General features: G+C 38.3%; 1 protein-coding gene across 1 annotated transcript in view; it reads right to left on the minus strand.

Moving 5' to 3' along the window:
* Positions 1-1,112: 1,112 nt before the first annotated feature.
* Positions 1,113-15,969, minus strand: part of bcr (BCR activator of RhoGEF and GTPase) — an 86,192-nt gene continuing 71,335 nt past the window's right edge. The window contains exons 13-23 of the mRNA XM_038733784.1: positions 15,834-15,938; positions 15,401-15,475; positions 14,941-15,038; positions 13,971-14,102; positions 9,856-9,915; positions 9,381-9,490; positions 8,622-8,761; positions 7,573-7,707; positions 7,338-7,443; positions 5,702-5,864; positions 1,113-5,547 (exon numbers count right to left, since the gene is read on the minus strand). Of these exons, the coding sequence (XP_038589712.1) occupies positions 5,458-5,547; positions 5,702-5,864; positions 7,338-7,443; positions 7,573-7,707; positions 8,622-8,761; positions 9,381-9,490; positions 9,856-9,915; positions 13,971-14,102; positions 14,941-15,038; positions 15,401-15,475; positions 15,834-15,938 (1,214 nt within the window). The 3' untranslated portion in view covers positions 1,113-5,457. The remainder of the gene's footprint in view (positions 5,548-5,701; positions 5,865-7,337; positions 7,444-7,572; positions 7,708-8,621; positions 8,762-9,380; positions 9,491-9,855; positions 9,916-13,970; positions 14,103-14,940; positions 15,039-15,400; positions 15,476-15,833; positions 15,939-15,969) is intronic.

Consider the following 15,969-nt stretch of genomic DNA (forward strand, 5'->3'; position numbering starts at 1 on the left):
AGCAAAATCTAAGCCTATCTAAAGTTTGCTAACTATCTAACATTAGCCACCACAAGCTTCTGGTCATACCATACTGATGATGGTTATAATAGCAAAACCCCAGAGTAAATATAACTCAGCAACAATGTGTTTTGCTGCTTGTGAGTTCATCATTGTATTTATAAGATAATTAATTTGATATTTCATCTTTCAAAAGTGACATGGACTCACTTTAAAAACAAAAACAGGTTGGGTTATCACTTTTGTCAGAGCACCAAGGCACATTATAGGAGGAACTGTTGTTATTCCAGCATCTATAACCAGTTTGAATATGATCCTAACTCAATATATTAAAGAACCTCAGCCAGACCCATAGCTAAATTAAGGCATGGGTGGACACCATCACCACAGACATCTTCAAAATGAAGCTTCCTGAGGCCGCTTGAGAAATGAAGTATGTGCAAAAATCATTTCTCAGTATATTGTAAGTGGCAAGCTGAACTTGCAACACCTAATATCAACCAGTAGAAGTCACTCTGGAGTGTATTCTTTTCTGTCCCTGTTGTCCTCCACCTGACATTTATTATCATATGCAGTTAAATAATGTGCTCTATAAAACTCTCAACTGGGGTCTTTTCAGATTGTGTGCATCTCCACTTTCAATGAGACACATAAAGATATGTCAGTCAATTGAGGTACCAGGTTTGTTCTTGAATTGGTCCTGGGATAGAAAATTGTCTTAAGAAGAGTCCTAAATTTTGACCTATGACCCAGAAAGTTCTTAAAGACTTTGTATAAAGAAGCAAGTAACTGTTAGCTTTAAGTGTGATTTTACGTGCAGACTGTATTTAGTGTTGGAAAATAAGAATACATTTACACTTTAAGTGATACATTTCCAGAACAAATGAAATGAAGCTTAAAAAGTTTCTATTTTTAATTTCTATTGTTTTATTGTCTTTCAAATGCACCAGGAGTCTTGTGCATCACAGCTTAGCTAATTTAATTTTTGCACTTTTTATAATGAATATAGATGAAAAATCACAGAAGACTTTCAGAGTTTTCAGCTGAAAAGCTTCCAGGCTGCAGGCTTAATCTCTAATCAAAGAAAAAGAAAATTAAATCACATCACTACGTAGATACAAGGAGATTTTATTTAACATTTTTGTGTACAAACATAGGCTGCAAATGCCTTCCAAACATGTTTGCCCTCAGAATACAGTATTCCTTTTTACAGTTCTACAAGCAGAACACTGAATATTGAACAGGAACAATAAGAGTCAAAAAATTGAGGAAGGTAAAAAGTGAAGTGTTCGTGGTTGGTCAGCAAGTCTCATCCTCAGCTTTCCGTCACAGGTGGAACAAAACAAAACTAGCATTTTTCCCAAAGGTTAAAGTAGTCTAATGATGTCATAGAAGTGGCGGCAGAGGGTCATTTGGAAGTATCAGTATGGAAATGTAGAGATTTGTAACTTTCATATAGAGCAATATGTTCCATATCTCCAGGCTATTCCACAAAAACTAAACCTTTTTTGTTGTATTTACTTGTTGATGTACAGATCTAAGGGAGTGAGGTTATGGAGGGTACATGCAGTTACACAATGAACAGACAAAACAATGCAGATTTGAGAGCAATATAAGACTATTTTCTCCTCTACCACTTAATGACAGCTTGGCATTTTTTCAATGAGACTAGAGGTGTGCCAGCTCAGTCCTTAACGATCATATGTCAGGCGATGCCACAATAAATTAAACGGAAACCAAATAATGTACTCTCTAGTATAATACATATTATACACAAGTAAGAGAAGTCTGAGTTACGTAAACTCACAAAATCTACCTTTTCAATGGACAAGAACCTGCACCTGTTATTCCGTTAATCAGATAGCTAAACAATCACAGTGGCCAGTCTGTTGTACAACACAAGTAACTACAGAGATGAGCCAACAATGCAGGAGTAAGGGGTTAAAAGATGTCATACACAGTGGTTGTGATTCTGGGACAAAATAGTAACAAACAGTTGTAACTTTGACAGGATGTTCGATAAACAGACTGTAACATAAGACTTACATTTTCCCAAAGAAAGCACACCATATAAAGACAATTTTTAAACATTAATTTAGCTCAAGATGATATTATATCATGAATAAATAGCTCCAGTAGCCCCTCTTATACCAAAACAGGGGCAAAGCATAAATAAATAAGAATAAAAAGGCAAGTTAAGGAGCTGAAACTTTAAGAACTAAAATATAGACATGGGCAAGAAATTCTGTCCTTTGCCCTATTAAGACTGCCTTTACGGTTGGAATTACAGCAGTCAGATGAAGGTGGCAAGTACAACGGGCATGTACAATATGAGCTAAGACCATCTTAATTTTAGGTCCTGTCTTAGTCTTCAAGAGATAAAAGGTGTGTGGCTGTCCTCAGCAAAGGCAACAGGAGACGGAACAACGCTTCCACTGTCAGCGTTTCCGCTGATGTTTAGAGTACGACAGGCGCTAAACAAAAAAAAGTGTCGAGGCACAATAGGGTAGAGTAGTGTAGGCAATCGGGACTTGTTATATTATAAGTCCACGGATGAACGAATGAATAAATTAATGGAGGATTCATTTCCCATCTCATCCTAAAATACAGATGATGAAACAATGTGTGCATGCTACAGTAGGCCAGGATTAGTGGAATTACATAATGGCAGTAAAAGAAAAGTGAAGGCATGAACACTTTCCAAATCAAATCTCAAACATTATTATTTATGTGGTTGACACAATGATTTTGTTTTATCTATATTATCATGTGCAAAGCGAGTGTAAATGGCTTAACATGTTAGAAAGTCGATATGTATATGAAAGAAAAGACTGCTCTTACTTTTAAAGTCTAAAGACATTTATGTTAATAACATTTACTCATATATGCCCCCTCTGCATTATCCTAACCATGGACACAACCACACACAAGCCCTTATCACATCCATTAACTCGGTCAATAAGACAAAGTTTTATGCCCAAAATATGTGTGGGAAACCAACCTTTTTATTTACTCATAAAGGATAGTCAGGTGCCCATTTGAACAATGACACAAGTTTCGCTTGTTGTAATCATCATACTGTTCATACTGGCTTCATAAAAGGTCCCTTCCTGAAGCACTTTCAATGTAAGCAATGGGGACAAAAAGTCCTAATTCTGTGCAAAGAGCTGTGGTGAAGGGGTTTTAAATAAGAGGAAATTTTGTCCTAAAAGGATTGTAACTTTTGAGGATAACCTCTTGATCTGATAAACTCGGATTGCTGAAGCCTTAATATTAACTTCAGTTAAACTTTGGGTCTTTTTTCTCATAGAGCAAGGACTGTGGATTTGAGCCAAATCCCTTCCAGTGGAAGCTCAGGAAGGGATCTTTTGGCCTGTATGAACATGAGTGAATGATTACGGCAAGCAAAACATATTTCAATGTTCACATGGGAACCTGAATAGTGATTTGAGACAGACTTAAAAAACTGGGACCTATCCTTTAAATTGGCCAGAAAAGGACATGCTGTAATAATGTAAACCAGATACACACGAGTTACCAACATCCCAAAGTCTATGACACATTTGTGAACAAGACAGTAATAACAAGGGAACAAACAAAAGGGGAAAAAGGGAAATCAAAGTCAATAAAACATGCCTGCATGTTAAATTAAGGACATAGAAATTAAAACGAGTATCAACAAAATATCTTAAGAGCTTTCCTTTAAATCGGCCATTGAGTTGGACACCTTTAGGCTTAATGGGATAAAGAACAGTTAAAGGGACAAAGACTTATTGGGACATTTTGCCATACGCAATGAGATAAAAAAAAGTTAAACAAAATATTATTCCTTCATTAAAACCAACTTATATGCTGTAGACATATATGCTGAGTGCTCAGGTCACTTGATTTGTAGTATAGTAGTTCTAACATTGCATGAGTGCACTTCTGCAGCCACAGATTTAATGGTACAAATAGAGACAACGTCATATGTGTGTGTGTGTGTGTGTGTGTGCTGTATTATGACATTGCATAATGTCTACACTAGACAGGCGTTAGTGTCTGGATGTGGGACGTTGTGCTGAGGAACACCCAGCAGTTAAAGAGCTTGTGCCTTTTCCACAGCAGCATACAGTAATGTAACTACAATGTGTGTGTTACCTTCATAATAATAACCTAAATGAATAATTGACATGGCCGAATGGAACAGCTGAGTAGTTTCTCTAAGAACAAGGCTAAATCCTGCTTATTTACTGCAAGACTCGAAATCAAGGCTAAGACCTACCACTTTCTTAATCAAACAGAAAAAAAGTTCACATAGAAAAACAAACTGATTCCTCCCCCCAGGCCCCCAAAATAAATTACAATAATAGCAACAATGATTATACTGTTAAACCAAAAGAAACAAAAAAATTAAACTTTAAGATTATGTACATACTGTATCTGCAAATACAACTGCTTCCTTTTCTCCTACAAACAAATGACATTAATTTGGCAAGACGTCCTATATAACAGTAAGAAGGACGTGTCATCAGCAAAGACATGAACACAGACAATTCCTATTTTAGAAAATATATTGCTTCCTGGATATTTAAGCTGAAGACTACCTTGAGAAACAAACAACACAAATAAAAGAGGAAATTTGCTGTTATGATCGGAAAAACCGCAGGCAGTCAGATTGCAGTGTATTACTAATCATCGGGTTCCTTTTTTTTTTTCTTACACTCCCTCTTTGAGCTGTAGAGTTTGTCTCTGATTCCAACAGGGGGGTTGTATACGTTGTAAACACATGGCTTCCTGACACAAACAAAAAAAAGCCAGTATCGTGGCAGCTTGAAATTTTTATCTCCCACAAACAGCACAAATGTATCCTGGTCTTCTCAATGTGCTGAGATTATGTAAGAAACAGTTAGAATTTTCCTCAGCAGGTCATGAAGCAATGTGTTGAGATTGATAAACATATTTCGCTGGAGTCTCGAGCTGATGATTGTCCAGAATAAACACAGACGGAGAAACAATGCCCAAACAGAAAAGATACACCGCAATTCTGATTTGTTGGCAAACTAATTCAAGAATGAACCTATCCTGTTCTCTTATGGACTGATTGTGACAATTTCTTGATTTATGAACCATACTGTCTACAAGCTGTAAAGGTTGAATTTGTTAAGACCAACAAAGGGCAAGGAGGAGACATGTAGATGGTAGATGTACCCACACCATCACTGAAGGTACAAGGAATCACACTAAATATCAGGTAATGAGAGATATGAATGGCAAAGACCTCGCATCCTCTGAGCGCCAGCGGCCCAATGGCGCCCTCTTGTGTTTCATGGGTCGCAGGCATTGCCAGAGACAATCCTTCGGAATCTGGTCAGTCAATTCAAAAACATACTACTATAGGCTCACTTTGAGCCATGGTCCGTGTATTTTTCACTCCTTCATGGTCAAAGTCTCACGCCAGCAGAGTCAATGTTAGCTCTATACTTCAGTGGAGAAGAGGATGCTCTGTCGTTTACTGTCTGGGGTGGGGATCGTCTCCAGCTGGAGGAAATACAGCAACACCTGGACCTGCAGGGAAACAAAAAATGGAAGAGAGACACATTTGTACAACAGAAATTAGGTTTTGGTTCTTCAAGTTTGCATTTAGCAGAGCATCTTCTAATTAAAATTAATTTAAAATTAAATTCAGTTAAAATGCCAGAAGAAGATCTGTGTGACTCACCTGGGCCATAACTTCCAGGGACCAGCTGTCCCCCATGCTGATGGGTTGGGTGGGGTTGGCGGGAATCTTGCTGTCCTTCTCGGAAGGCCTCAGCAAGGTCGGCCCAAACACCGTTGCCAGGTTGTGGAGAGACATCTTGTTGATACTTTCCTTCTCTGCCACCCTGAGGAGAGGAAGACGGACAAGTCCATTAGCGGGGTAAATAGAGGACCAGACCACATGCAGGTGATGTTTATGTGCAGTGATAGATGTAGGTAGGTTGGTAGGTTTATTGTCATAATATGACAAGTTATAGAGTGAAATTGAGTTTTGTAACTCCCTTCTACTACATAGCAGACAATATACATCAATGCAAAATCAATTATATAAAATAGTAAACAGAAATAAACTATAATCAGTGGAGCAGTGCTGAGGATGAATTAGAGTTTAAGAGTCTGATAGTTTGGGGGAAAAATGTGTGTGTTGTGTGTGGACCTCTGGCATTTATTAGATTCAACTAGTGTTGAAATGATGATTTGATTAGTTGGTTGACAGAACAATGCCGATATTGGAGTAATCAATTCAATTATTCATTAAGTAAAAGTGGTAAACATTTGCTACTTCAAGCTTGTGTTTCATAATTATTTATTTATTATTTAGGCCTTTAGTATGCTTGTTGCCTGATCAGATAGCTTTGGAAACCTCCCACCCCAAACTCCCTGATAAAAATAAAAGGGATGGCTGTGTCCGATTATTTCTATAACCCTCCCAAACAGACAATCCAACATTCAAATCACGCTCAGCTGTGCAGAGGTGAGAAAGTAAGCAAGGTTTGAATTTCTCTCTCTTGCTCTCTTTTTTCTTTCTCAACACAACTATGTCTGTCACATTTCTGTGAACAACAGAGTTCAACACTATGAACGTCCTCCAGGCAAGACTGTCTGACAATGTGCACCATACTCCCTGTATTCAAGCAAAATATGATTACCACTTGTCTATGACAGCCTGCTTTTCACTTCTCCTTTGAGCGCGGCCATTATAAACACATTAGATTTCCAACGTAGTCAGACAACATTTGATCTAGCTCTTATCGAGCAGAATCTGACCCTAATTTTAGAGTGAACCTAATTTGGTTTTAAAATGTTGGACAGACAAATTTTGAAGGCATGACCTCAGGCTCTGGGGACTTGACAGTTCTTGCTATTTTCTGAGATTTTATAGTCTAAATGTTTCATCCATTAATTAAAAAAATTATCAACACATTAATCCATAATGGAAATAATCATTTTATCCCTACCATTTACTGCCGCTACCAACAAATATAGAACATAGCTTTGCCTTTATAAAGCGTATATGTATCAATGAAAAATAGGTTTTGTCTTATCATTTTTCAATCTCCTGTTTGCTTAACTACTTGACAATCAAGAAAAGCCATAACATGCATCAGCAAGTTTTAAATATAATATAAACATTAGATACTACAAGGACTCAAATATTTAATTAAAATCTATGTCGAATATGAATGGATCTGCTTGTGTGTGATTTATGTATATTTTTATGGCTTTGTTCTTTCTGTGTGAACACTCGTGTCTACATATTTTACAAGGGCGTGTGTGTGTGTGTGTGTGTGTGTGTGTGTGTGTTTACTTGTTCCTACCTCTTCAGGTGATCCAAAAGGAAAAGGAATGTGACCAAGTTAGGTTCTGGCAGCGACAGCAATAAGTTCAACATACAGCTCTCTTTGGCAACACTATCAGAGAGCGCTGCACAGGACAAAAGGAATTCAGTTTTTACATATCCTGGAAATGAAAGAGTTATTCTTGAACCAAATTATAAATTTAATTAACTGATAATTAGCTGCGTTCCATAATGTCAATAGCCTAGAGACTTACTGATGCCACCTGCAAAATTGGGGTAGAGCTCATCAGTGAAGAGTGGTTCTGGCAGCTCTCTGAAGTACAACTTCAAGGTCCCAGCGATGGCATTGACGTCCATCTCACTCATCATCACCGACACATCTTTATGATCTGCAGGAAAGCAACGACAACAACATGAAGACAGGAGGTTGCACGATGACAAAAGGAGGATGATAACACAGAAAACATCTCGGCATAAGCAGCAGTCGCCATGCGTCCTATTGTTCAGTATCTAACCAAACAGTAAAGTACACAAACCCCACACAAGATAACGTTTACAATTAGCACACAAACACAAAATGCAAGTTCATAAGGAATTAGCCCACAAATCTGGTTAATCGGTTCACACCAGAGAAAATTCCACATGTTAACAAGCAGTCAGACACAGAGTTACTGTAAGGATCACCTGAACAGAAATAGAAAGATTAGAAAAAGGGTTTCCTTCAGGCGATGGCCAATAAATCCTCTCAGCCTTCTGTCCTAGAAATGCATTGCAGTTACAGTATTATAACCACAACAAGGGATGTAAAAACAATCAATATTTATGGCAAATACATAGTAAATATTGTGCATCTTCGAATACACAACAATCTTTTAGAACTCACACAATTTTTCAGTTTTTTCAATTGAATCTAATTCAATGTTATTTACATAGTGCCAATTCATACAGAAGTTATCCATCACACTTTTCAGAGAGCAGATCTAGACCGTACCTATGCAACATTATTTACAGATACCCAACTGCCACCATGAGCAAGCGCTTGGTGACAGTGGCAAGGAAGAACTCCCTTTTAACAGGCAGAAACCTTGAGTAGAACCTACTCCATCTAGCTTCTTTGAAGGTTTGGGGATCTTAAAACAGGTCTACTAAATATAATTCCTTCATGAAAAGACACACATCGAGGATCTGAACAGAAATATGGTCATGTTGACATGTGACAACAGTACAAATTAAATACTTAACAGCTTTGTCACATAAAACCTACACAAAGCATGTACTATATATAGATGAAGGCTATACTCACTGGTGTCAAAGGCGGTCTTCAAGGCCTGAATGTCAGTGGCGACTCCCGATACTCGGTAGATGCCCACCTCCTCCATACCCCTCCTTTCAATCTCTTCTAGGCACTGCCGGACAATATAGGGCACCTTGGAGCGTTCTCGCCTGGATGAAGACAAACATCAATGATCACCAAACAAAGGAGTTTTTATTGAGTAAAACACAAACCAGCAGGACTAGTGAATACATGACGAAGCACTAAATGTTTTGTTTATTGAGACAAAAGGACAGAATGATCAAGACTGATTGTAGTGTTTTTTCTTTGCTTGTATTTCAGGTGAAAAGTTTCTACAATCTACAATGCTAATTGATTTTTGCTGGTAAATCTAGTTGACCCGCTTGTAATCTTAAATCTTAATTAATGTCACTAATCACTAACAACAATGGCCGCAAACACACAACCGACCGATGCTTCTACTGCATGTAGTACTTTAGTCCAGACTGTAACATCTCAACAACTGCTGAATGGATTGCCATGAAATTGTGTGCACACATTCACGGTCCTCAGCTTGTTGGCTTGTTGATGTTAGCATTATCTCAAAGCACTGCTACGCACAGCTTCACAGAGCTGCTCATGTGACTTTAGGCTCCTCCCGGCTGAACGTCAGTGGAGAATACAAATGTGCCCTTGATGCCTGACAGACTGAGAGAACCATGGATAACTGTCAAAACAGATGATTACTCTACAATTAGGTAGCTCCTGTGTGTTTAAATGCCAACTCACTTGGTCACTGTAGAGATCTTGACCCCAAACACGCCCATGGGTTTCCGCGAGGGCATCCTCTTCAGGCTGAACTCTCGGCTGGTGAACTTCATGGAAAGTTTGACCTCGATCTGACGCAGGAAAAAAGGGCTTAAAGTTAAAACAGGTTTACAGAGTGAGAGACCAATCTACGAGCCTGAAATCCATCTGCAATAGCTTTCCATGATCTTAAGGAAATCCTGCCATGTTAAAACCAGATGTAGACTTCCCAGAGACATCAACTGCAGAAACTGTTTAGAATATTCCTCACCGCTGTGTGCTGCCATAACATAAATATAAGGCTGTATTGGAGCTACGCAACACTGACACCTACTATGAGTATTTTGAGACAATAGATAACTATCAATGTACAATAAATGTGTCAACCTTTTACATGTGAGGAGAGGAAATGCAGGAATGTACTCTGATAAAAGTACTATTACTGTGATCTACTCACCCCGTTCATGGGAATAACTGTTCTCTGCCAGTCTTTGCCTTGGAGAGTATGAGGGTCAAGCTGGGTGGAGAACAAAGACAATATACTGTAAGTTAGCATCATATGTTTTTTTGACATTTCATAGTGGTATTTCATTTGAGCTAAAGTGATATTTTGCAGTCGAATATCATTTGTAAGCTGTTTTGAAAAGTAAACAAATAAAAAGTACATTTACTTAGGTACTATACTACTCCTGCACTCAAGTGTTTCCATCTTCTGCTACTTTCTACTTCTACTCCACAACATTTCAGAGGCAATTATGGCTTGTTTGACCCTACTACATTTACTCGACACAGCTGTAGTTACTGGTTACTTTTGACATTAAAACTTATGATAACAATACAAAATACAACACAGTGTTAAAGATTAAACCAGTGGTTCCCAACCTTTTATGACTTCTTACAACCCCTCTAAACTTCTCACGTTTTCATTTCAATAACTGTTTCAGGCCCAAAGGTAAATTTGTTTATTGTGGTAACAGGTGATGAAAAGCGTGACACATTCAGGTCACGCTTGAGGTCACTTGTAGGCCCAGAAGTAGATTGATCCTTGACTCCTTATACATAGCTCTTTGCGGCTGTCCCTCTCCCTGTCAGGGTGACGGCAGCTGGGTTAATAGGGAGGAACTGTTGTTCCGGCTCAAGGCTAACAGATGACGCATTTCTTGAATGCATAGAGACTGACTGTCTCCATTTAGAATGTTTTGCATGTAACCTCCAGCCTCCAATGTACCTTAGGGCAAGGCATTAGACGCTGACATCCCGTAGATTAGCTGTACAGATTTAGGCCAGTTAAAAATTGCCTTTTAGGGATAGACCATATACAGTGTTGGATAGCTGATGGATAATTTTTGTGGACTAAGAGGCATTCTTCAGATTTGGTATTGGCAATGCATTGTATCTGCACTCTGTAATGCTGATTCTGTGATCTCCTCAGCTGAGCTTCATTAAACAACGCTGTGTAAGACATCCTGAGTTTTGTGAGATCTTCTTCTAAGAGTCAACGTGCACACCAGAATGTCCATAATTCATTATTTCACAAAAAAGATGTGAAAGTGAATACCGATTTGGGCATCAGAACTTTTCTTCTTTACTGCCCCATTAATCATCTCACGACCCCACAGATTTCTCTTGTGAGGGGCTTGACCCCTGGGATGGGAATCACTGGACTGAACTAGCTAAAAGTATTTGAAGTATTTAAAACTAGCTCCACCTCAAACAGCTATAACAGTAAAATGCTGCTTACGTCTTGATGCATCAGTATTAACAAACTAATAATGTCATTTATAAAATCATAAATATTATATCAGTCACAGGAGCCTTTCTACAGAACGTGTGTTTACATTTGAGGCTATAAAGCACCTTTTGATGATACTTCTGTTATTTTGAGTAGAATTTTGAAAGCAAGACTTTTAATGGAGTATTTTTAGACTGTTTTATTGTTACTTTTAATTAAGTAAAATATCTGAATGCTTCTTCCACCACAACTATTTGTTTGTTTGTTTATAAGCAGAATGTGTAAAAAAATTTTTTTTTAAAAGCTGAAATTTTCTCATGAACCACAGCGGCGACATGATTATTTAATGCATATTTGCTTTCTTAAGATTAAGGTGTCTTTACATATGGTTGTACAGTACAAATCGTCCCTCTCTCGTAGTGGAATGTTCTCAAAGGTGTTGTTATGTTACATCCCTGTACTGTATTTTTTATAAATATGATAAACAAATCTAATGGGTTTATATAGACTAAATTCACACCTAAGCATGGGCAAATACACTCAGATCTGAAGAGACATGCCATCTGGGGTAATAAAGCTGGGTACATGCACACATCTGACACAACGAAACAAACACACACAGTGTACTGTATGTTTACCTAGGCTAAACTCCATCTGGTTGCGTGCAAAGCTGCATCACATTTCTCATAACTGAATCTTTCACTGCTGAGAGTGCTCTTTGGTTTGAGCCTTTTATCTGCAAAGAATTACATTCCACTAAAAACAGCAAAGCTCCTTTTGCTTCCTGATAAAAATGTTTTAAAAGATCAAATTTTTGGCCAACAAATACGATTTTTATCTTTCACAGCCTTTACCGGTCAAAGTCACAGATCTGTTAAACTGAACCGTATTAAATGCTGACATGAAGCCAATAGTATGAGCTGGGACAGTTTAGAAATACTGCATAAAAGATGAAAGAAGAAAACTATTGCTAGAGCCCATTCAGATGCAGACAGGCCTATTCATACAATCTATGTATGCAAGTTGTTCATTAGGCCCATAATGTATACAGTTAAAAATAATTCAGTTCCTGAAAGAATCAAAACGTTGTTTGAGTGTTAAAAGTTGGGTGTTCATGTTTAAGAAACAAAGGATCAGGACTAGATTAAAAATCACTATGTTTCTGTTAAAGGGGTAAATTTATGGAGGACATGAAGTGACAAAGTGAAAATGTGTAGCATACTTATACTTATACTCAAGTTTAGTTAGACTATATGACATTTTGGCATTTGTACTGTAAGAATAAGGATGTTGTAACTTATGTTCACAGTGACTTTTGACAATAAATTTAAACGATGTCTTGTAAAAAGGGTGGGCATAATGATCTCAAGCCTACACCTTGTTGTCTTATATCATTTTTTTTTATGTTGGGAATAATTAATCTTCTCTTGTGTTTGTGTAGCTACTTACCTTTTGGACCAAAATAGATTTCAATTTTAAATTCCGACATACACTCAGAGACATACAGGACTGAGCCTTTCTATTTGAAGCAACAATTTGAATAAACTATTTAGATTAGAATAAAAGTTTGGGCTGATACTGAAAAAGAAAACATGAGCTGGAGAGAACTATAGTCACTGGTGCATATGTCAACAATAAGCACACAAAATAATAATGCCAGAGAATAAATAGAAATAAATCTTTTACATTTAGACAAGTAAACCGTAAATTACCTGGATAGTATGTTTTGCTACCAGCTACTCTGGCAAATTAATGGTTATTTTCGGGCAGTGTTTTTGCCCTGGGTTTTTGAAAATCCTGAGCTGAGCAACTTTGTCACCAGTCACTCTCTGCGGTTTGTTTGGAATGACATCATCTGTCAAGACGTGATCATGTCACCACAGGAACCACTAGGTGGAGCATGTGACTGTAATTCACAGTTTAGCAGACAATGAGCAACAAGGAAACTTGTGTTAGTGTAGACGGCAATCCGAACAAACTGTTCATAGTTATATGAATTCAGTGCGCATGTGATACAGCATGAAGGTGATTTTTCAGCTTTGCTACTGTGTTCTGAGTTTGATCCAGGACAAAAACACAAAATAAGCCTTCACACATCTGTCAGACACCAAGAGAAGATCAGTTTTTTTTGTGGGTGTGAGGTGAAACAATGCTCAGCAGTGTACAATCTTACACACACGCACACACGCACACACACACACACACACACACACACACACACACTTAAACAAAAGCACACACCAGCCCTGCTGTGTGTGGAGAAGAGAAGGAGGTTTTTGGTGGTAGGCAATCACAGACTCTTTTTGTCTGCCTGTATTTCTCTTTCTGTATTTGGCATTATCCTGTAGGCTGGCGTCACCTTAGCAACCTCATCACCTGCTATCAACCTGTGATCAGTCTTGCGGCCAGACTGACTGACATCATCAGGACGATGTCTGTGTTGGGTGTTTCGGGAGTATCGTCACGATTTTGTCATTTTTACGGACGGAGCTCCTGGTAGTATTGATGTAATTTGCACATGTGCAGGATGGCCCTGTTGTAACTAATAATAAATTGTTAACCATATTATAAACAGCCATTCCCAGAGTCACCACTTTTTTGATATTCATATGACACCCCCTGCAATGTCATTAACTGCAATTTCCTTCTATTTAACCAACCCCTTCATATGCCTTACATAATAGGGTGATTAAACAAAATTTTTACATCATGCTCAGTTTAAGTCATTCATTCAGCAATAATATGGATTTCATGCTTTGTGCCCGTGGTGGTGACATAACTCCCTATCAGTAATGAGTCATGGTGGGTCTGCTGAAAGGGGGGGTGACGTCATGTCATACCGGGATCTGTCCTTTTCCCATGATGCGGTCAGTGCTCTCTCCATCCTCTTTGTTCTGCTTGGTTTTGTTGTAACTCTTCTCGTAGCAGAGCAGCCTCAGGGTCTGAGAGCCCTCCAGATCAATTTCAAATTCCTTAGAGGAAGAAAATACACAAATATAGTTCTAGTGAGATTATTGTGCAAAAACAACGGTGCAAAGGTGTCCACGATGTGAGTACACACATGAACCGAGAGAGGATTCCTCCAGAAAAATCAGCATCCACCCAAGACTTTAATTTATACACCCCACCACTACTGTCTTTCCCTCATTACATTCCCTGTAATTATGTACGGGGGCACTCTGCATATGGTTTGCACATCGTTTTGAGGCCCACACTGTGTTGGTTCACTTAGCATTTGGACAGATGTGAGTCATCACCAGCAGCCCCTCATTAGATGATATTATTTCCACTTTGCTAAGCAAAATCCTCAAAGAGTCTTTGGGTCCACGATGGAAAAAATTGTGCTCCAGATGAACCGATCCACTGATTGTGTCTCAAAGCTCTTCTTCCTCCAACATCCAGCTGTGTCATTAATGCATTCATGTTTGTGTATGTGTGCCTTGCATGTGTATACAGTATGCATTTGTGTGTGTGCGCTACATGTTTGCAGGGGCTGCAGATGCTCTTTGAGGGTTCTGTTGGATATCTTTTCATTACTCAAAGATGGACAGCTAACTGATTACAGGACCATAGGTGAGATACATGACAGGCAGCATAAGGTTTACCAGGAAGTAAATGTATTAATATATGTCTTTGCTAGTTAAAAGGTGTTCCAATGAAGGAAGTTAAGAATAATTGATGAAATAGTCTTGGAAATACTTTCAGCATTGACTAATAATTCACCCCTTTACTAACATAGACTCTCCAGGGACATTTTATTTCCTGCTGAAATATGTAGAGATGCATGCTTATATTGCACTGGTCTGTCACCTCGTTCCATTTGGGTTCTGTAGTGTATCGATACACTCTCGTCTTAGCTTTACTTGAAAAGAAGCCAAAGGAATCCACCTCCAATGTGCAGTAGAGATCTGACAGAGAGGAGAGGATTGCAAAGATGTTACACTCAAGAAGTGTTCTTTGTGAATACATTACATTAGCAAATGAAGTGGCCAAATGTTAGATGTTATCCCCTGGACACAAATTAGGAATGAGTCTCGTGTTATACAAATCACTAAATATACCAAATTATCAGTTGAAGACATTCATTCTAAAAATGCAACTTGAAAGTTTAACCTAAAATGAAAAAAAAAGTCAGAGGGAAACACATAAATCCAAAATTCTCCACCAGAAAAACACTGTTTTCCACTGCTCCATGATCACATCAAACTAATTTTGTCTGATTATCTGCATTTTCTGTTGTTCGCATGAAGGCTAAAGGTGAGTGACTCACTCAAGCTCTGTTTGAGGCCGGAGGCAGAGTGGACGATTACATTCAGGAACCCGTTGAGACCGGGGGATTCATCCTCTGGAAAAACATTCAGCGAGCAGAGAAAAAAAAAACAGCGAGGAGGGGTTAGAAAAGCATGCAGATCTCTGTTTGTTTTGGAGCAGAGGGAGGAAAAAAACAGCCATGTACAGTAAAAAGCATGTGGCTTAAACCTCTGTGTACTTCATCCTTATCTTAATAATAATTATTTGCAATCATTTCTTTTCTTTTTAGTTTTTGTGGCATTTTAAGGTTTAACTGTAACAAAACTAGGCCCCAAATGCCTAATAATGTCAGAAGAACACAATTATTTACTACATAATGTATGATGAGGACAACTTTATTTTAGTAAACAGCATCTGAGTCTTAAAAAGAACTTTCAAAATGAGTTACTTACCTTCTTTATTGATGCTAAGTGGAATGTGGTGGACAGTCTGCAGTTTGACACAGGAGCTGGTCAACATTTGCAGCTCCATGGAAGTCAAGGAGGACGTTTTCAAACCTTGAGGGAAGACAATAACGTATATAATGTA

The sequence above is a fragment of the Micropterus salmoides genome, unplaced genomic scaffold (genome assembly GCF_014851395.1).
Source record: "Micropterus salmoides isolate LMB-PRFRI ecotype aquatic unplaced genomic scaffold, ASM1485139v1 Ms_hic_scaffold_20, whole genome shotgun sequence".
Lineage (NCBI taxonomy): Eukaryota > Metazoa > Chordata > Actinopteri > Centrarchiformes > Centrarchidae > Micropterus > Micropterus salmoides.